Source organism: Phaethon lepturus, unplaced genomic scaffold (assembly GCF_000687285.1).
Source record: "Phaethon lepturus isolate BGI_N335 unplaced genomic scaffold, ASM68728v1 scaffold31709, whole genome shotgun sequence".
NCBI lineage: Eukaryota > Metazoa > Chordata > Aves > Phaethontiformes > Phaethontidae > Phaethon > Phaethon lepturus.
Genome location: NW_010566071.1, coordinates 1 through 22,606, shown reverse-complemented (window position 1 = coordinate 22,606; position 22,606 = coordinate 1). Strand labels below are relative to the sequence as shown.

The 22,606-nt window shown below is 38.8% G+C and overlaps 1 protein-coding gene across 1 annotated transcript; it reads right to left on the bottom strand.

The window, feature by feature from the left end:
- Positions 1–556: 556 nt before the first annotated feature.
- On the bottom strand, positions 557–17,767 carry ST13 (suppression of tumorigenicity 13 (colon carcinoma) (Hsp70 interacting protein)). The gene is made up of 11 exons (XM_010295378.1): positions 17,711–17,767; positions 16,369–16,438; positions 16,189–16,259; positions 15,608–15,674; positions 14,337–14,421; positions 12,247–12,357; positions 10,755–10,857; positions 7,370–7,486; positions 6,635–6,698; positions 5,356–5,438; positions 557–1,013 (listed from the first exon to the last, which is right to left on the bottom strand). The coding sequence occupies exons 1-11, from the start codon at positions 17,765–17,767 to the stop codon at positions 885–887; spliced, it is 957 nt and encodes a 318-aa protein (XP_010293680.1). The 3' UTR covers positions 557–884.
- Between the last annotated feature and the right edge of the window lie 4,839 nt (positions 17,768–22,606).

Genomic DNA, 22,606 nt, shown 5'->3' with positions numbered 1-22,606 from the left:
CAAGGAAGAGCGAGTGCAACCAGTGGAGGACCTGCCAACTGGGAAAGGACAAGAGCACAAGCACAGACAGTAAGCTGCTCTCCCATATCCAGATTGATAAATAAAATGTTACATAAAGGTGTTGGACAAGAATTGAGCAGGTAACAAAACCTCTGTGGCCTCTGCAATATATACTTCATGCCAGGCTGTGCAAAGGATAGGACTGTACCTTTGCTACACAGTTGTGGTGATCAAAAAAATCACAGTTGTGGTGATACATTATTTGCAGTACTGCCAGAAGTTCCAGTGTGTAACTAGCTAGCATGGTTATATTGATAATTTTAATAGCTATATAAAAGTCAGTCACCCATTAAAAAAAAAAAAAAAGACAACTTGTATTTGCAAACAATTCCTTTATCCAGTTAATTCTTCAGACTTGTCCCACCTTTGCTATTTGTGACTAGGTCAACTTTTCTGTCCTAAGGGGACTAAGACAGGCTTCAACTGTTAAAGTTCCTTCCTCTTTGCTCACTAAGAGTAATTATTAAAAAAAAAAACAAACCCTAAACAACACAACAGCAGATTTTTATCTTACACTCCTGGAATATTACAATTTCTCACAGGAGTGTTCATTCAAAGGAAACTGTCTGTAATACTTATAATAAAAAGTTGCAACTCTTGGACAAGGAGGGATGGTTGAAACTAGGTCCTCTGAATAGAATTTGAGTGCTATAAACCAATCATTGAATAAAAGTCAACGGTTGGGGCTGGAAAGCAGTTCTTCTTAGAACACCCCATTTTTCTTCTTAAGAAGATCAGAGGTACAATGGTTTGTTCTTATTGCAACACTAGTTAGCCAAATCCAATCCTTCCCATTCAGATATGATTTTTAAGAACCAGGGATTTTATGGTTTACTGCCAAATTTGGCAGACAATTTGCTGATGAGATTCATGACCTTGGGATTGTTCTGGTACTTGGACATATTTGCTGGGTTCTGGGCAACATCTTGGAACGCAATCATAACTTCTGGATCCTGCAGGACAAAAGGCAAAAAAATTAGGGCATTTATAAAACGAGTCTAAGAAAGTTAGTGGTTATTTGGTTCCAGCACGAATCTAGTCTTGCTCAGCTTTTACTATCACAAGACTAGATTACAGTTTTGGGCAAGAGGTCTCCAAAGAGAACCCAGTGATATAGCGCATGCTGTTAGCACTGCATCAGTAAACACCAGAGTCACTACTGAACTGTTACAGTAATAGCGCAATGTGTGAGAAGGGGGCTAAGATAAGAGTTCTTTTCCCTCAAAACAGGAGCCAAACACAGCCACACCTACTGGATTATTTCTATTCAGGCATCTTCAAGTGCATTTTGAAGGCGGTCGGAGCTCTATGCGTGCAGCACACATGACAAAATAAGCCTCCTCCCAGCAATAGCTGCTACTCATCCCCTTCACCTATGTTCCTTCTAGCAGCAGAAACCTAGAAACTAGAATCCGCTGGACTGTAAGCAGATGATGTGGCAATATTTGGATTTAAAAAACACATCTCATTCTCAGTCATTCTCCACTTCCTATGAGAAATCACAACTGGGAAAGAACCTTGTTATCTCTCATCACACTACTGTGTGGCAGTTAATAAATACATTCACATATACATTAAAGTCAGTGGTCAAAAGAATACCAACTTCATCTTCCTTATTTAGTATGAGAAGCACCAATGCTTTTTTTCTGTACTTCTAGTACACCTTTGGCCTCCATTGAACTAGAATTGGTTTTACTCATTTTACATGTCTATGTTTTGAGCAGTGCCCTTTAAGAAATCTGTACAGACCAATTTTACATCTCAGCGTGCAAAAATGTTTCTGTTATAAGCAACTTCTGCAAAGATTCATGTTTTCTTTTTCCAGCTAAAGTGCAAGCAGTTACATTCAACACAAATCATCTGCATCAGCTGTAATTTCATTTGCTTTTCTTTCTAGCACATTTAAGTAGTTTCACTGAAAGCTACAATCTTCCCTACACTTCTAGCCCATTGTGACCACAGATGTATTCTTTGGAAACCATCAAAAACCACTGGTGTCTTCCAGTAACACCATCCTGTATCTATTCTAGCATCAGACACAGACAAAAGCTGTTTAACAAGTCTGATCCAAAATTGCATTTGGTAGGTGTTGACTCCACTGAAATCACCCACATGGTTCAGTCATGTTTTATACATGTTGGGAACCAAGAGTCAAGTCTTGTCTTTTGTTAGAAGGATTTGCAAGTGGTTTGTGACCCTCACAACAGGGAATCTGCAAAGTGTATGAAAAACAGGATGCTGAAGTTCAGAGAACAGACATTAGATATATTTTTTCCACTTTACAGGATTCCTATGCAAAGAAAAGATGACTTTCACAACCTCCAACTTCTTGAATTTACAATTTCAAAATAAGGCATATGACTATAAAGATTGTGTCATGTTGTTAAATCCGTGTTTTCACCTGTATATGAATCCAGAACAAAAAGCTAAGTAAGCTTAGACACTGGTTTGTGTCAAAGCACACCTAAATGAATGTTAAATATCCAATTTTATGGTCCTATAAATTCACAGCAAGTAAATTATTCTGTACTTGTGCAACTCCCTCAAAGCCCTCAACCTTAAACCGTTTATAAAAATGTTTAACACATCCAAGGTTTCACACTGATGAGCAATATTATTAGAATAAAAGCTTAAGACTGAGGATATCAACATTTCCATAGGGAAATATTTAGTACATAAAGTGGAATGGGAACCACTGTATAAACAGCATTAGTGAAACATTCAGTTTTCTAATGCTCTAGTCTTTAGTTGCAGAAGGATGAAAAGTATTTCTAAGGAAAAAGTTATCACTATTCTTACATGTTTCGGTGGAAGTCTGTGTCTAACATATGACATGTCAATAAGGAATCTACAGGTTCATTGCTCCATCATCCACATCACTCCTTTTGAAAAGAACTTATATTTGACCCATGACAGCTCTCCAAAACACAAATGTCATGTTGTGTCCAGAGAAAGCAGTTGCACATGCAAGATATGAAGTACTACAGAACCCTCCAGACAGCCGAAATATAGTAAAGTACGAGAAAAACATACAAAACTTTCAGCCAATTCTTCTGGAGACTAAAAATCTTAGGGGCAAACAAGCTAAAATAACATGCATTAGAAGTCATCGCAAAAGGTCACAACTACTACCGTTGAGAAGCTATGAAAAGAAATGCGACAGCAAGTTTTGTCATGTTGAGTCTTTTGTGCATAGAAGACTAATATCAGCCACAATTAAAAAAAAAAAAAAAAAGAAAAAAGGAAATATCCTAAAGACAGTGAATCTCCAGGTAATGCAACTATAAATCTTGAGAAAGAAAGAAGTCTTTATACTAGTTTGCAGAGATTCATATCTTTATGCCAATGATGTGCAACAACTTCTATAAACATGTCCATAGGCAGCCGTATCTGGTTCTTTTGTTGCTTCTACAGACAACAAGCTGAAGTTGACAGTGTAACCAGTTTAATCTAGCTCATGATCAGGCACACGCAGTTGTGAGGTTTACCGAGATGTTAACAGTCTCAGGCATATTTCAATGTTAGCTCATGGAAAATAGTCTCAAAGATGATGAGACAATAGTCACTAAGACTAAGGAGATTGAGGTGGTCTTTACTCTCAGAATACTCCAGTTTCAGCAATAACTCCTCACTATGAAAAGCCTCTACATAATTGTCAGTTAAAATAGTATCTTAAGATTAGCAATTTGGGAGAGACTTGTGTGATTCAGTACCTTCAGACTTTTTTATAACACCTCAAATAACCTATATAATAGCTGCCAGCTACCATTATCCATCAACGTATTCCATAGGTGCACTGAGCAGAAGCCAAGCAGCAGAAACACTGTCTTTTAAGACTGGAGCTTACACTGAATTCACAGAGGACAAGAATGTAGTCAGTTGGACAGTTTAAGAAAAGGCAGCAGTGCAGACATAGGTGAAATGCTGAATAAATCATACCTAGCTGTAAAGTTTGCGCAAAGAAGTCAGCAAGAGACTCAAGGCTTTGCTGACAGGTTCTGTATGTTAAAGCCTGGCTGCATTATCAGAAAACACCATCAACACACATTCTTGCAACAGAGCCCTACAATACATGTGGGTATATATAATGAACGTGCAATGAAATCTTAAAGGCATGTGGCAAGTGCTTAATATTTAGCTGCACCTCAAAGCTCTGTTTTCAGCAATTCTAATTTCAAACTCCTGCATTACAGCATAAATTAGACAGGTAATGAATAAAACTACAAGTCATGAGATTTTTTTGGAGGGTTTGCACGCAAGTCAACATTGCTGACTGTAAGTAAAGGCACGTTTCCAAACGCCGGCAACCATTAAGGGAACCCATGAACTTTTGCATGAAAAGTGATGCCTTTTTTACGATTTCAGGGCATACCAAATAAGGATCCCTTGTGATGCTTTTATTTAGATCGTGATCATAGAATCATAGAATAGTTCGGGGTGGTAGGGACCTTTAAAGGTCCAACCCCCAAGCAATAAGCAGTGACATCTTCAACTAGATCAAGCTGAAGATGTTCAATGAGCTGAGAACACCACATAACTCTAGTTTAACCACAGGAATCCAGAAAAAGTAACATGACACTTTTATACTTGATCACATTGGTAACACAAATGTAACTATATAGCTCAGATTCTTCCTAGCCCACCTGCCCCTAAAACTGATGTTGTCAGATATGTTCTATTTAATCTGCTGGAGTACTTTCCTTGTGTAAAAGTAATCAAGACACTAAGTAATTAATCAAGCCCACTAAGGAAGTAAGCCTTTTGAACATGAATTTAGAAAATGCCAGATGCAGAACTACTTTGATACTACTTTGTCTCTCGCAAAAACCCAAATACTTAATCCCCTAAAAGAAAGGCAATTCTTATCTCAATATTATTGTAATATATTGTGTTGCAACAATATTAACAATGTTCTTTTGTCCGTGCATAATTATCTTGCCACAATGCGTGCGCATTCAAAAAAGGAGCAAGTGAATTATACCATGAAGAAAATAACCAGTCAAGAGACTCAAAAGAGATAAAGAACTCTATATAGCATATAATTTTTGACTATCATAGGTGAGTATGGCCAGGGGGTCAGGGTTATCTTTAATTAAGCTCCCATCAGTTTGAAAAATATCTAACATTCATTCTAGACAGTTTGGTGCCACACACACAAAGAGAGAATTTCACAACAGAAATAAGCAAGCATCCCATTGCTATCCAGAAGGTCACATCTTTCTTCCTTCCCTTAGCTCATAGGTGGTGTTCTTCCTTCATTCAGAACATTTAGCTCTAATTTTAACAAATACTTACCTGCACGGCCACAAGTACTTCTGGATCACTGAGAATCTCATTGAGACCTGGCATACCTCCAGGCATAGCCCCAGGAAATCCACCTGAAAACACAAGATAAGAAGCATGCACGATGAAAAACATTTAATTCATCTATACAGGCAGCTCACTGAGAGAGACCAAGACATACTTCCTTTGCCACACCTCTAAAGCCATGTCTTCCATAAGGCTACAGCTGGTCCACTGAATGGAAAGCAAGGTATTCACCCTCTCTTTCTGTGAAGACCTACATCTTATTTCATCCATGTTTTTAACCCAATTGAATAGAAGGCTTGTAATGAGTGTCAGGTTCTAGCACCTTGTATACAAATGCAGTTATTTTTCTAGTTAACTTGAATCAGGCGGGTCTCAAGCCCAGGAGTTTGAATGCCTGAGGTGAACAATTCAGGGCAAAAGGAGATCAGTAGCAGTACGTCCCATGCATGTTCCACATTTGGCAGGAACTTTGTTGGTACAATTTTTTCAAACCTAAATATTAAAAAAGAAAAAAAATCCCTGAAGCAAAATGCTTGAGGTTCTGTTTTTGAATCGTTAATCAGCAGCTACCCCAGCTGCGCTGAGCAGGGTAGATATGGTCTCTGTTTAGTCCCTCTGACAAGCTGATCCGGTTGCGTGCAGCCTACCTCAACTACTTCTCAACCTTCAAGAGCATTAGTTACTTATTCTTGTTTCTCCTCAATTTATTGTACCCAAAAATAACATGGAAAGCCCAATTTTTGTGGAAATGTTCAAGGACATGAGGTATAAGGTATAATATAAGGTAAACTGCACTACCTCCTTTGAGAAACTATTCTGTTCAACAATAGCTTGCAACCAGCACAAATTTCCCTAATATTCAATCCAAATTTTCAACTTTAAAACTATTATGCTTAAGCAGAATGAGTCCAAGGGACCTTGGGTAATTTAGAAAACATTTTTATACTAGTTTTTCCACTCGTATTATTAAGCAAATACTGCATCTTTGTTTATTCAGACCTAAGTCCTTTCATTCTGTTATAAGTTATTATTGATTTCTGTCTTCCCTCTACTTGCTACCCAGCATCAATCCTCTTTAAGAGGAAAGAATCCCATCCCTTTTCCCACTAGTGCTCAATGAGTTATTTGTAGACAAGTTCTAAACTTCATAAAACATTTTTCTCTCTGTCTTGAGAAAAAATTCTATAAAAACTGTGGTTACATTACTTCACATGGGAAGAACAGTCACCTCTACCCCAAGTATTGGTGCTTAAAAAGAAAATACCTGGGAAGCCACCTGGGAAACCACCAAACTGTGCTCCTCCTGCCTGTCGTCTTGCTTCTTCCTCCTGCAGATGAAAGCACATCATTTGACACAAAGCAATGGAATTGCGGCCTGTTTTATACTGCTCAATGGATTTAGGGGAAAAAAAAAAAAAGCTGAGACTGTTTCAGGCAGGTAGGCTATTGCAATAAACAAAGCACTTCACTATGTACAAAGCCATTGAGAAGAAATAGCAATGTCTACTCTTACTTTAGTATGTTTTTGCCACTAAGTTAAGTAGAGTATGTTTTTACTGAATATGAACTGTACAATTTTTGTTTTAGCTCCTCAATGTATATTTTTAGAACTGTCATAGACAATACTGCAAGCAAACTGTGTTAGGAAGCGAGGAAGAGAAGCAAAGCATTATCCTGAATTTAAAACCTCCCACTTCGGGAGACTAGGTACTTTAAGTGAAAAGTATTCTGGCACAGTAACTCAGTAACTGTCTTCTTGAAATATGGGATTAGTAGAGATCCCAGAGCCTGTTTCTGTCATAAGCAATAAAAGCAGATGCAACGCAACGCCCTCTTCTCCAGATTTCATTATTGGTCAAATAACCAAGACAGAAATTAACTTTAGAAAATTTAATTTTAAGATTTAAAATTACAGTAATTCTTCTCTGCAATTCACTTTAAACAAAATAACTATGACACTCTCCAAATTATTAAGAAATACTAAAGCCTAAGTATTTACCCTTTGGGCTCTCTCATGCTCCTCCCGTGCCTTCTTCTCTCTTTCCATTCTTTCCTTGATTTCCTTTTCTTCACGTTTCCGCTCATATTTTCGTCTATGTTCTGCAATTTTCTGAGCCTGTTACAATAGAATACCAAGATTTCATATACATTACAAGATACATGTAAGCATAGGCATCTGCTTTTACCAGTTCTTAAAAATAAGATCTGACTTCACATCCTAAAAGTCCCTTTGTTTTAGGAGTCATTTGCTACTTCCTCTCTACAGAAATCAGTTATTCATGTCTGCTCGGCCTTAACTGGATTCACCAGAACATGCACTCTAGTATACTTTTTTACTATAGAGCTCTGGGACTTGCACCATAATCCGAATTTATCATTCCACGTCCCCTTCCCATTCAACTTTATCATTCCATGTCCTTTTGTGCTTTTATGCTAAAACATTCATTTCTCCAGGGCTAAATCCAGCAACTGCCCTAGAAAAAGGAATTTTCACTGGCACAACAACAGGAAGTGTTAACTCCCCCTGCACACGCACACTTTTTAGATAGTGTTATTGCTATTCCAGGCACTTTGCAGCATATACAGCTAGACATAAGCAGACCAAAGAATTCCTGAACCAAACCAAGCAAGGGCTGGTAGGAAGAAAGTTTGCTTCCTATTAGCTTTTCCTGAACTCTATCAAATCTAAAGCCCCAGCGGAAAAGGGTAGCTAGCAACAAATTCCCCAAGGCTTCTCGCTCAGGACTTACTGTAACAATAAAACACTAACTGTAATATTGCTTTCCTAAAAACAGAATGTATCCTTATATAGCATTGCAAAAAAAATGGTTCATGATTTCTCAAATTGTGTATGATGGTTACCCTGTAACAATCCTGTAGCTAAAAAACATATCAAAATCGAGGTTCAAGAACAGAGATACTAACTACTATTACAATGAACACTCTTCTTTCAGAATACTCTTTAAACAAATAAATTATTTTCTAAGTAGTGAACTTTCAATACAACTTGTTTTAGCTAGGAGATATTCACTCCATACCACATCATTCTTGAAGTACATCTGCCAGACAACGCCTATTGCAGGCAGCAGGACTGACTGATATTGAATGCAGTATCAGAACGTCGCATTATGGTCATTCAATAGTTTGTTGAGAGACACGTAAGTGGTTTGGGTTTGATTTTTTTTAAATGAAACAAAGAGTTTTCAAAATTTTGATTTTCATTGTTTCTAAGTATTTCTCAAAAGGAACTAAGTATTTTTAGAATTTGACTGAGACTTTCAGCTGAAAGTGCTACAAACTAAAAAGTGCTAAGAAAGCTGGAAGTAAATGAATTAGGTGAAATTATCATCTTCACTTATTAAAGATTAAGAAGAAAAAAATCACACATGAAAAGATCATACGTTTTTTTCCTTGAGCTACATACACAAATTCCCATACAGTTGGCAACTACACATCAGTGTATCACAGACATACTCTGCTGTTTCTGTGCATGGGCAGGTTAACAGGGAAATAAAATGTTCCCCCACCCCCAGCCAAGCATCAAGTGTACCTCTTGTAAAAAAAGGTTGAGACCCAAGACCTTAATTACATTTACCACAGATCAATAGTCTCCAACATAGAAGCTGAATAGGCTGTAAGATGGTTTCCATTGCTGTTTTGCTGGAGACAGTTTATTCTACAAAGACATGGTAGGAAAACTGAGAGCTGAAGTTATTAGACACAGGAACATTTATGCATGTGGTGGATTAAGCTTGGCTGGCTGCCAGATGCTCACTAAGCCACTCTCTCACTCACCCTCCTTAACAGGACACAGAAAGAAAATAAAATGGAGAAGCTCCTGGCTTGAGATAAAGACAGGGAAATCACTCATGTGCTACCATCATGGGCAAAACAGATTCAACATGGGGAAGATTCCTTTAATTTATTGCTAATTAAAAATAGAGTACGATGGTAATAAACAAAGACAAAACTAAAACCACCTTCTCCCTATTCCCCTTCTTCCCAAAGCTCAACTTCACTCCTTCGTTCCGCACTCTTCCACCTCCTCCCCCTACCCCGCATGGCACAGGGGCATGGGGGCTGTGGTCAGTTCATAACACTGCACCTCTGCCTTTCCCTTCTCCTCACACTTTTTTCCTACTCTAGCATGGGGTGTCCCCCCCAGGATACAGTCCTTCACAGACTGTTCCAGCATGGGTCTCTGTGGGCTGCAGCTCCTGCCAGAAAACCAGCTTCTTCGTGGGCTCCTCTCCACAAGCCGCAGTTTCTGCCAGAAGTCTGCTCTGGTGTGGACTCTCCATGGGCTGCAGCTTCTTTCAGGGCACGTCCACTTGCTCTAGCACGGGGTCCTCCATGGGCTCCACCATGGACCTCCAAGGGCTCAAGGGGGACAACCTGCTTAACTACACTCTTCTCCATGGGCTGCAGAGGAATCTCTGCTCCCGTGCCTAGCATACCTCCTCCCCTTCCTTCTTCACTGATCTTGGTGTCTCTGCAGGCTTGCTTCTCTCATTTTTTTTTTTCTTTACCCCCCACCCTGACCTCCAGCTGTTGCGCTATTTTTTTAAACTCTTTCTTAAATATGTTATGACAGAAGCACCACCAGCATCACTGGCTGGCTCAGCTTTGGCCAGCAGTGGGTCTGTTTTGGAGCCAGCTGGAACTGCCTCCGTCTGACACAGGGGTAGCCCCATGTCTCTTCTTACAAGAGGCCAGACCCACAGTCTCCACCTCCCTTGCCCCCAACCTTGCCACTTAAACCCAATACAATGCAACAGCTGCAACCTGTGGCCTGTCAACCACTTTAAAGGAATATGCAAAACAGATGAAAAAGAAAGCCTGCTATCAACAGTCTTACATTTTTTACACAAAAGTTCTTCCTTAGAAGAATGCTGGGGTCAATCACTTGAGAAAAGCCAAAAACCAGTCTTACAGAGATTATGCTGCCCTCATGGGGTAGACTAATGGAAGTACAAATCACAGCAAACTTCCTTTGTCAAACGTGTTTAGGATGAAGCTTTGATAAATTCAGAAACATTTGGAAAAAAAAACACTATCACAGTGTTCTCTTGGTCCTCTGAATGTTTTAGTCTAGATTCTAAAATGCCTGGTGAACTTCAACTACTTCAGATTCTTCTGTCAAGATTTTTAAAAAGGAACACACTATTTCATAGTTCGGTTACATGCCCAGCCCCAGATACTAAATTTCTCTACGCACAGTCATAAAGAGCTGTGATTGAAGACAGAAATATTTATAAACTCAGTTTGAAGTGTCAGATAACACAGGAACACACTCCCAGAAGATAATGTATATCGGAAGAATCTGAAGGCAGCCATGTCACTCAAAAAAATAGGAGAAACCTCCATTATGCCTCCCCACTTACTCTGGGTTGCACCTCCTTCAGCATGGCGCTAGCATCTTCATCATAATCCAGTTTGCAAGCTAATGCAAGATCATGAGCAGCCTCCTCCCAGTGACCCAGAAGTCTGGAATTCAGAAGACACCAACATTCAGAAAGAAAAAGCAAACTGAACTCTTACAGTTCTTCAAAATGTTTACAACCATGTGACATTCAGTATTTTTACCTGCAGCTATAAGGACTTACAGAAGTTTAAAGTTTAATAATTGTAGGGCTTTCTGCAACCTGCATACTACGATGCCATTAGAGGATACTTGCTTGCTTCATACTTTTACAGTAACTTTTGCTTGAAGTAAAAATGGGCAAAAACCCCCTCAATCAGCTAATGTCATTGTTTGCTGTAAAGAAGGGTCTAACAGGGGGAAGGTACCATACCTAAACATGTGAAGCACACCAATAAAAATACTCTGCACCACTAGGCACATGTTCAGTGTAAAACTATATGTTCAGTGTTCCATAGAAGTCTACGCCACTACTACATCAAGCTTAAGTGGACTCTTTTTACTCAGCATTCAAACATCCTCGCTAACTGGATGTACCACATCTGGGTTAAAAAGTTTATACAAGCTACTGTGTGCACTTCTTTATTTATTTATACAAGCTCTGGATAATCAAAAATTTAAGCAAATGGTGGTATTCCTCAGGGGTCAAAGCACTTCTGCTTGCAAGCAGACACCTCTGCAGACAGAGGTGTTCATCCAAACTATGCTCCAGTCTGCTCACTCTTAGGATCCATGCCATTTACTGAAACTGTAGACGTTAACAAACTACTCTTTGAACACAGTTTAAAATGCCTTTTTTTCTTAAGTTCTATTAGCATTTACTCCTTTCACTTTTATACAGACTGTAAGAAGTGTCACCTTGGGTTTTTTTAACTGACTTATTGTCATTAAAAAAAAGTTTAACTACAGTTGAGTGGGGATACACACTGGCCTGAAGCCATTTTAAATAATTACACTGTTTGCTTACTACCACTATTCAATTACAACAAATGGTTCCCTTAATAATTAGGCAGTTTAATTTGCTATGTAAAAGAGTTCTAGGATCTAATGGAATAAGGGCAGCAGAGAAATGTTTAAGAATTACAGATTAGTAAATAAAAACAGAGCTAAGCGAAAACAAAACAAATAAAACCAACAGTCCTAGAACTCATAATCTTTAGCAAATGATTTGAAAATGCTATTCAGAACATCAGTAAGCCATTAGAAGATATATTAAAAACAGAAAAAGAGGAAAAAAGACAGCGCCAGAACAACTATTCATAAATTGCCATCAATAAATCATCATCATCCCCTCTTTCCTGTAAGCCACACACTCAGCACAATGGTTTCTTGGCTCATGACTACTGCTCTCAGGTACCAGACAGTTCAGAGACACAGAGAAGGAATGAATGCATAAACAAAACCATTCCCCCCAAGTAAGTAAAGAGAATATCAAGTCAGGTGCAATTCATTACCTATGTGCTTTCCCCCTCCATTTGTAGGTCTGTGCCGAGTCAGGATTAATCTTGATGGCTCTGTCACAATCTCTAATGGCAGCATTTGGCTTCTGTAGTTTCACAAAAACACTGTGGGAACAAGAACATTTATTGTACATATTGAAATACCAAATTACTAACTTAAGCTGGAAATAATTTTGGATGACTAACGAGCAAGGTAGTTATTGAAGAGCCGAGTTCAAAAAGATTTCATAGTGATAATGAAGTCACTGAAATTTAGTTGTTCATGTCTCCCCGCACCGCCATTGTAGGTGAATCATTAGCAAGAAATGGAAACGCTCATTGTTCCAGACTCAAGCCTTGCCAGCAAGAGTAACTTCAGTGCCCAAGGAAAGGATACATAAATGCAAAGGAGAGTTAAATTCCATGGTGTTTGGAGCCTATAGCAAATGGAATTAGCAATTTGAAGAAAACAACAATAGTATTATGCATGCCATTTTACGTAGTCTTTAGAACAGTAAGGCAAAGAAAGCACAAGTAGGACCAGCAGCAACTACAAAAGGAGATAGGAGACAAGTCATTAAGATTAAAAAGGGCGAAACAAAACACAAGAAAGTAGGCCCAGTCACACAAGCATATCAGAATAACTAGGAGGGCACTATGTTTAGGAGGCTCAGGCATTTCAAATTGAAAATCTCTGAAGGAAACATTAAAAAACATTTGTGGGTTGACAAAAGTATTTGATATTTAACATACTCCAGGTCAGAACTTCTGCCCTCTTACATCCACTTGAAAACAATTTATCAGCAATTAGAGTGCCTGTAAGTAACTTCATCATTAAGGCTTGTTGTAAAGAAAGCCTGAAGTCACACATTCTCTTCTAGGAACAATCAGGTGGACAGCGTGTCAGGAAACTGCCTCAAAGCTACACCTCACCATTGAGAGACATTCCAATGCTGCTGGCTGCTCAAAAATCCTAGTCTCACAAACACACAACCCCCCAGAACCAAAACCCAAGTCCACCAGCGAGATGCATTACTCACAGCACTTGATCAGCGTAGCTGTTACACTGTAGGTTTTACAATATCCTAATATATTGTTTGCTTATTTCTACATAGACCAAATTGAGGCAACTTTTAAACTTCTGACATTTCTTTTTCATTGCTAATCCCAATTCTGAGAAGATACAGCACTGCAACAGGTTTTAAGAATACTACTATGATAGCAACAACAGTGTATTAAGGTACACAAGTGGTGTTACATGCAAAAACTCTTAATATGGAAAGGAAAAAACAGCAAGGCATGTACCAGTTAAGATGTACTAGAATGGAACAGTTAAAGGACATTGATTAATCAATCACATGAAAGTCATCAAAAGCTGAACATTTCTTTGAATTATACCTTGCTATGGAAAAGATTCACTGAACTATCAAACCATCCATGGTTAGTGGGGGTTTTTTGTACAAGAAAAAAAAAGCAAGCCGTGGGAACTTGTGCTTCTGCAACCCATACTTGCCCAGTCTTCTTCAAGAATTAGGAAGATAAACATGTTTGTGCATTATGAAGTTAGGGCTACCACAGATCAAATCTGACAATGTTCCCAATGCATTCTCTGCAGTCTGATAGATGTAATTAGCAGTAAGGTGGGTATTGAATGGGTTGAGAAATAGGTATGTCCTGTTCAAATGTAGGACCATTGAACAGAAACAAGTCTACTTCACAGTGAAAGAATTAATTTAGCAGGTACAATTAGCTTTGCATCTAAACAGGACACGATTTCAATCATCATCTTAATCTGGAATAAACTTCAGATTTTGCAAGTGTTTGTTATCCAGCATTATTCTACCTCAACATACCAAAAGGCTTATTACCACAATGCATTTTGGAACATCACTCTGTTACTTACTCAATATATTATCAAGATTCTTTAGATGGCTGCTTCAGCACATCTGGTTAATCACATAAGAGAAAAATGCATGAAATGTACTGTTCTCTTCCCTCATGTGGTTTAAGTGCACATAGATCCTCTAGTTGCCATTATATTTAGGCTCCTTAAGGAAAATAACAGAACAGGCAGAAACATAAATCACTAGTTTATAATGACTCACCTTGCCCTCTTGGCGTACAAGATGGCCAAACAGGGATTCAGCTTGATAGCATCTGTGAACAAGTCGACAGCCTTCTGAAGTTCACCTAAATATGAGAACCAGAAAAGTTTGAATCATTACACAATGAAATTACATCCAAATTGCCAAACCTGTCTCACAGGGTGTTATGTCCAAAGGCACTTCTTAAATGGAACATTATTAACAAGGGAAAACCAATTTCTCCCTCTTGCTGAAGTAGAAATGCCAAAGTTAATGTTACTGAAGTAGAAATGCCAAAGTTAATGCTGGAGGGGACAAAAGACTTCTTCCAGTTAAATCTGTAAATGTAACTTTGTATGCAATCAAATAGGAAGTCACCCCTTTATTACACAGCCTTTTACTGCATGTGCTGGTTTTGGCTGGGATAGAGGTCATTTTCTTCACAGAATCTAGTGTGAGGCTATGTTTTGGATTTGTGCTGAAAACAGAGTTGATGATATAGAGATGTTTTCATTATTGTTGAGCAGTGCTTACACATTCAAGGCCTTTTCTGTTTTTCACACTACCTCACCAGCGAGTAGACTGGGGGTGCACAAGAAGTTGGGAGGGTACACAGCTGGGACAGCTGACCCCAACTGACCAAATGGATATTCCATAACCCCAACTGGTTAGCAGTTAAAGCTGGGGGAAGAAGAAGGAAGGGCGGGACATTTGGAGTGATGGCATTTGTCTTCCCAAGTAACCATTACATGTGATGAGGCCCTGCTTTCCTGGAGATAGCTGAACACCTGCCTGCCCATGGGAAGCGGTGAATGAATTCGTTGTTTTCCTTTGCTTGCGCGCACGGTTTTTGCTTTACCTATTAAACTGTCTTTATCTCAACCCACGAGTTTGCTCACTTTTACTCCTCTGATTCTCTCCCCCATCCCACCAGGGGGAGCGAGCGAGCCGCTACGTGGTACTTAGTTGTCAGCTGGGGTTAAACCACGACACTACATTAAGACAAATCACTCACTAGAGATGCTAATTATAGTATGTAGGGAAGTACTGTAACGATCAATTTGTAATTAAGATGTTGCAGCATCTCATTCCCCACCGCCCTACCCAAAACTATACTTAACATTGGGAAGACAGTGCTTAAAGAAGCTTTCATGTTCTGGGTAGTTTTGGGAAAGAAGTGAGTTTTCTCTTTCTTGAAAGCACTCAAAATGGTCCAAGATATTTACTTCCTTTTTTTAAAAGGAGAACCAAACTTAATGTCCTTGAATATGTACTAATAAACAATTTATCACCTTCACTTAGAGCATTTATCGCCTCAATCTTCTTCTCATTAGCTTGATCCATCATCTCTTCAGTTACCTAAGAAAATAAAATTAAAAACACACAGAAAACCCAAAAGCTATAGAGTCCAGGCCAAAATTACCAGGCTAAGACAGCAACAAATAAGGGAGTTCCAGTTTTATGATTCCAGACTCTTGTTTTTTGAATTGTATTGAAATCAGACTTCAAAAAAAATACAACTTTTTGCTTTCAGCTTGGAGACCATGATTTTTAGCTAGAAAACACTCAAAAGAGCAGCTGAATGATGGCAGATTTCAACCTATCTAGTTTTCATGGGTGTTTTCATAGATTTTTTTCAGCGTTTTCTGACCCGAATTTCCTCACTGAACTTTTTGATGGAGTCTAATCTTGAGTAAGAAAAGACTGTGCTTTTAAGCCAGTAAGTTTGCTATTTAAGAGAAAAAGAGCGAAAGCAACAACTGGCTACCTAGCTAACACAGTACTCATCTTCCCTCAGCTGCTATCTTGACTAAACTCAAAACCGCTCCCTGTCTTTCCTACTGCCACAGACTTTTGAAAATGTTGTGCTTACCTCCACATTTTCATCTCCCATTTCTTGAGGGTCATCATTGTCTGGTTCAATCACTCCCTCATTGTCAATTTCTGGCAGAAAAACAAGAAGCAAGATTAAGCTCCATCTGCAAACAGAGAGAGGGTTTCCAAAATTATGTTTAAATTGGTGAAGCACAATAAAGTCATCTATTTTCCACACCTAAGTCGCTCTCTTCACTTTCTGGTTCAGGTGATTTAACTGGCTCCTCTGGCTGTTCCTCTGCTTTGCCCTGAAGGAGAAATATATTTGTAAGCACACCTTATTTCTGACTGATACTCTCTTTCCACTCTAATAAATAACAATGCATCAGAAAATCCAAAATTAATCTTCAAAGCATCAGATTGCTCTACGACTAAACTGTTTTATTTTTAAGATATAAATCTCCTTTTTCCTCCTCCCAGATTAAGTCTATCATGCACGCAAATAACTCAGAGCCCAAATTTTGACTCATGAACTTCTATTATTGGTAAAGTCAGTTCTTCCAATTGTGTAATTCAATAATAAAATCAAAATAATTCAGAAAATACCCAATTCAGAATCACTTTTGCAATGAATACTAACCAACCCTTCCAATCTTCCTGCCTTCCCTCACACAATCTCTGGATCAAAAATTCTCTCCATCTAATACTATTAAGCTAAGATCCTTTAACAGTGAACAATAAGTTGGTGTCAATGATTAAAATACTGTTTTGTTTTGGCAAGGTCAGAGATCTTTGCCACTAACACATACTTCGAGTGTTTTTCAAATGTTTTTCCTATTGATTTCTAACTACATTACTAATTTCCTCTGAATCCCACAACTTAGCATGTCCTGCTTTATCATAGACATAAGCTGCTTGCCTTCATATTCAGTGTCACAGACTACATTCACTACATATACACAATCCCTCCATACAGTTCTAACTAGCCAGTAATTCCAGCATTCATTGGCTTGTTAAATCCAAAAAAAGAATTCTACTTTTTCCAACAGAATTTCAAGCTTGGAAAAATCCTGCTATAAATATCTACAAACCAAATTTATTACCTTCCTTGAAACAAATAAAGAAAAAACAATGAAAAACTCTTCCACAATACTGCCTTAAGAAGTTGATAGTTCAACTGTTCACTCCATTACGTATCATGCTCACTAATATTTCTTCTCATACAAAGATTATAATTTAATTCACTAATGACTACAGAAGAGGTGTAAAAACACAGAGCAAGAACGTAAAAAAAGATATCAAGACGCTGTTTGTCACTTGCATTGCACAGAACATCAGGCATTCACGATTAGGGAAATGGAGCATGATAATACTTGAAATAAACTAGGAAGCCATCCATAAGTCATCTACAACATGCAATGGGCAGGCTTCAGACTGAACTATCACGCTCACTCACCCTAACGTATTCACCTACCCTATTTGAGTGAAAATTAACAGCAATTTTTTTTCCCCCCTCCTGCTCAGTAATTTTGGCAGAGAGCCCAAACATTAGTTTTCAATGATAAATTCTTCAATCTCACCTTACTTGTCTCCTCTGTGGAGGCACTGGCTGGAGCAGGCGGTATTGTGCCTCCCATACTTTTCATCAAAATAGAGAAGAGAAAAAACAAAACAGTAAGATTATCAAAACAGTGACATGTATTTTATTGATTCAAATCCAGCTGATAATCTCAGCTTTTTGCTGTAACACAAAACATGATGATCCAATTCACTGTAAAACCAGCAAATAAAAAGCATGCATCCACCATGCTTTTCTCAGTGTAACATAATTACACTGCCTGTTGGCTCTTTCACCTAGAACTCCACTATGACTTGTACTCATGCACATCACACATCACCCACCCACCCCTTCTCACTAGGAAAAGCTGCCTCCTTGGCTCAAATGAATTTTCTCCTTAAAAATGTAGCTTATGTTTTAAGTCAAAACTAAATATTATTATCACAGATATTACTAAAATGAAATTATTTTTGGAACAGAGGTCAAACAAGTTAAGAGAACCATAATGGCCTAAAATGCTTATGGAATTAAAAAGTGCTGCCTAGAAAAAAATTTGATTTCTCTTATGTGTTGCAATATTCATGCCTTTCTTAGCTACAAGTTAAGGAGCATTCTCTGTATAGACAGCATTCTTATAGAACAAACTTCTATATTATATCAACTTTGGTTAGCAGCCAGAAATAAGCATAGGCTGAATTCTCCAGCTGTTCCACGTAACTTCTAATCATACCTAATGGCAGGCTGCCAGAAAAACTTACCATTCACATCTACTGATAGCTTTCAATTGTTCTGGTCATACACACTACAAAAGGAAAAAAACCCAAACACGTTTCTATCAACTGAACAGGCTCGACCAACTCCCTGGGCCCCACACAACTGGTTAGACATGATGCAGGGGAGAGGAGAAGAAAGTGGGCAAACGGGCAGGAGGAACTGGAAGGGTGCAGGACTATCTGCTTCCAGGAATTAGTGCAGCATAAAACTATACCCCAAGGATGAGATCCTACAGCTTCTTAAGCCAGGCTGCTCAGTCCCATTCTCCCCTCTTTCCTCCCTCCTGTCACCAGCACCATCTCAGAGTCAGGCCCCAAGCTGGCTGAAAGCAAACCTGGATGGAGGGGGACAGGACAGGGACAAATTGGGGAAGAGAGGGTAGAAGAGGGAAGAGGAGGCAGCAGGACTGACAGGTCCTGACACTAGGCCCTACAGCAAAAGGCAAGCAAACAGCGCCACCTCTAGTTTACAAGGATAAACTGTCAAGAAAAAATACCACAAGTTACAAAAAAGGCATCTTCTGAAGGTATTGCAAAAATCTAGATGTGTCCCTGGAATGTTGACATTACGTAATCGAAGTTACACTGCAAGGACTAAACAACTGCAGTCTGATAAATCGTTACAGAGCTAGGCAAAAACCACAGTACATGTAGTAACTGTTCCTGCTAGATTTTTACCCTTGTAGGCTGACAATAAGGCACATAATTCTCTACCATTCTGTAAAAATCAAAGAGTTTTCTCTAGGGCTACAGGGACTGTCTAGGTAAGCCTTGGAACTTCTCTTCTTCTGCACAAAGGCAACTACAAATTCTGCAGCATTTTAGTAGTGCTAATAGCTAATATCCAGGGTAACACAATGCTCACAAGTTAAGATACATCTAATGCTTGTTGGCAACACTTTCTTTTTTTTTTTTAAACAGTAAGACTCTTTCAAAGCCTGGCTTGCTGGAAAAAGACTGAGAACCCTCTAACTCAAAAATTAGTGCAAAAAACCTCAAAAACATTCCCAGGTTGCAATCACGTATTTAACAACAGCTCAAGCTAAAAAAACCTGCAGGAATCAAATTACTGAGCAATTCCAAATTATAAGTCTCAATATCAGTTGGTTTTAAGTCTGACACCTTGAATCATCTCAAGGCTGAAACAACTTGGTTGGTCTCTCTCTGCCCTCTTCACCCTCCCCGCCCCCCAAAAACTATCCAAGCATAAAACAGCCTATGAGATTAACTAATATATATGCACGTTTTATAATATGCTATTTCATGAACTGCCAAGGCTAAACAGTTTCAGTCCTAGTCCTTGAAAGTGTTTTTACTACCCAGTTATCCCCTATTTAATCTAGAGTTACAATCCCAGAACAACTTGAAACCAAATTACTCTAAAATCCCTTAAATCAGTATTTGATTACAATGATTAAATGCACCACAAGGATATATGCAAAGTTTGCAATATGTTTAACCTCAACAGTATACTAATACATGAGACACTCTTGCAGGAAAAGGCAGGTACTGAGCTGTATAAATAGTGCGCACACACACACTTCCCCCCCAAAAAAAATTAAATTAAACCTTTGTGGTTAGAGTTGTGCAATTCTAGTAACAACTCTTGGGAGTTGTCAGGAATCCACTGCAACAATGACTCCATACTTCAACTCATCACAGGGATGATAAGGGCTGCTTTTATGACTTGTTGGAAGAACTGCAACTGTTATTTCTGCATTCACTTTCATCACTGACAGAAAGATTATCTTTAGAGAGAAACTGGATTACCATGAATTCAAAAGGGTCAAAATCTATTTGAACAAAACAATAACAAAAAAGGCAAAAAGCCCTGTTTGTCAATTAGGGATTCTGTGCTTTACTTTTAAGGACTGCTATTGTTTCTTTGCTCAGCTGCAGGTTTTTGAAACATGTTCGCATTAATGACTCTTTTCATAACAATTCATGTCAAAATATTTGTATTTTTATGCAATTATGAAAAAGCAGGCTTTTTGACTAAAAAGGATGTCAAAACACTTTCCAAACATGATCATACACTAGTGTATGTTTTCTATACAGAGAGCATCTATATAGAAATTAAGTGCAACAGCTAAGCAGAATAAAGGTTAGAAGATAACAAGTACATGAACACAGGAAAGACTTAAGGTTTCTGACGCAACATTAACAGCTAGTCAGAAATAAAGCATCCCATTCTGGTTCTACGAGCAGTTAGCCTCATTTAAGTTAGAACCACTAGCTTTAATTAAAAAAAATCATCAGAATTTTAGTTGGAAAACTTAATGACGGATTTCAGTATCATTTAGTCATTATTCTCAAATCACTTGCAACATGAGTTTGGTGGCTAAACCTACGTCTTTTACATTTATGCAGGTAAGCCTGACAGAGATATCAGACTCATCGAGTTAATTTCCAGCTGAAGCCAGGCTATGCTAAGTTCAAGCAGTTTCCAAATAATGAGAAGACCCTATGAATGTACTTAATAGTCCTACTGCAAACAGCACTAATATGGAAGGGGAGAGGGGAATCCACCATGACAGTTTGACATTAAAAGTAATTTGGCTATCACTCCAAATATCCAAGTGTAGAACTCACCCAAACATTTAGCTGAAATATGTGAAGAAAACCAGAAAACCTGTAAGAGCTATAGGAGGATCTACTGTGAAATATTTTTTTAACTTCTCAGACAAAAGATATCCAGTGAAGATTTTACATGGAAAAAATATTCCACAGTTCAAAACCTAATTTTTATACTTATAATACAAACACCCTTCTATTAACGAAAAACAAACTCTAAAAATGAATCTGGACGTTAAAGCCCTCCCAATTAACATGAAGAAGGTTAGAAATCAGATAATCACCTTTCCATTCCCTAATGCTTGCTTTGGCCTCGAGAAGTTGGTGTTCTTCCTCTCTCTCCCAAAATACTCTGTTCACACCTTCACAATTATGCAACAGAATAATGAATGTAACCTAGGGTGGGGTACTGAAGTCTTTGCACATTAGCAAAAGGAACTAAAGACCTGCAGTAGAATAAGATAGACATGCATCTCATTCCTAGGAGCTACTACACACAGCTACTACCAGTACTGCAAACCCAAGCAAAATTAAACAGGAGTGGTTTTACAACCATGCTAATATTCAGATGCATAAAAAAGTTTAAATATCACTGTAAAAAAACCCCAAACAAATAAGTAGTTCATTGTAACCATTTTCATTATATGCCATATACAGTGAAATGCCAGTATTTACTTATATACATGTGCACACAAAGGCCCACTAGTTTTTCAACTAATTGAAAGTACTATATAGCAGAAAGTACAGTTAAAATACTTTCAGATTAAAATTTAAAGCCAAATTTCTAAAACAAATCACAGTTCGTCACTAGATAAAAATCTTTTAACTTCCCCTTTCATAAAAGGTGTACCCACAAGGACTCTCCTTACTTCTCCAACTTCTTCAGAGTAGCGAGGGTTGTAGCTATGAAAGCCAAGCAGAGTGGAATACAGGGTAGGTTCTCTCCCAGCAGCAAAGGACCTCAACACTTCCAAGCTGGTGTTTTTGGGCAATCAGGGTGGAATCCAAGGATGGTTTTATATTAAGAAGTACCTGCTATGGCAGGCTACACGTGCACAGGCGACTGTGCAGCATAGCTACCACACATCTGAAGTGCCTCACACGGGAGCAAGATTTCAACCACTTGATACATGAAGCTTCAAGGAGCAAAACACGTTTTGGCAAGGAACCGTTTCACTCGTTAAACTGTCAGGTATTTTATGCTTTTGGGTACCAGGATGTAAATCAACGCCACTCACCTCCCCACAAACTCGGCTCCTTTTAAGACAGGCTAGCCAACTCTGCTACATAATGTGAGAATTAGCTGGGTAAGTATTACTCTGTGGCTTTCCAGCATGGAAAGCTGAGCCACCGAGATGGCCGGGGGGCAGGCTTTTGCACCGGCAATACCCGGAGTTTCAAAACAAAACAGAACAAAAAATAACAAGTCCTTTTAGCGCTCGAGCTGTAAACCCCGGCGCGGCCCGCGGCGGGAAGGGACGGGAGGGAAGGCGGACGCGCAGCGAAGCCGCTCCCCAGCGAAGACCCGTCAAACAGGACCGGGCTGGACCCGCAGCGGCGACAGTGCCCCT

Excerpts from the sequence above, each read along its gene's own strand:
- ST13 (XM_010295378.1), bottom strand. The coding sequence starts at position 17,767 with ATGGGAGGCACAATACCGCCTGCTCCAGCCAGTGCCTCCACAGAGGAG. Across the intron at positions 16,439-17,710 it reads CCACAGAGGAGACAAGTAAG|GGCAAAGCAGAGGAACAGCC; the intron begins GTGAGATTGAAG and ends TTTCTCCTTCAG. Across the intron at positions 6,699-7,369 it reads AGCATGAGAGAGCCCAAAGG|GAGGAAGAAGCAAGACGACA; the intron begins GTAAATACTTAG and ends TTTCATCTGCAG.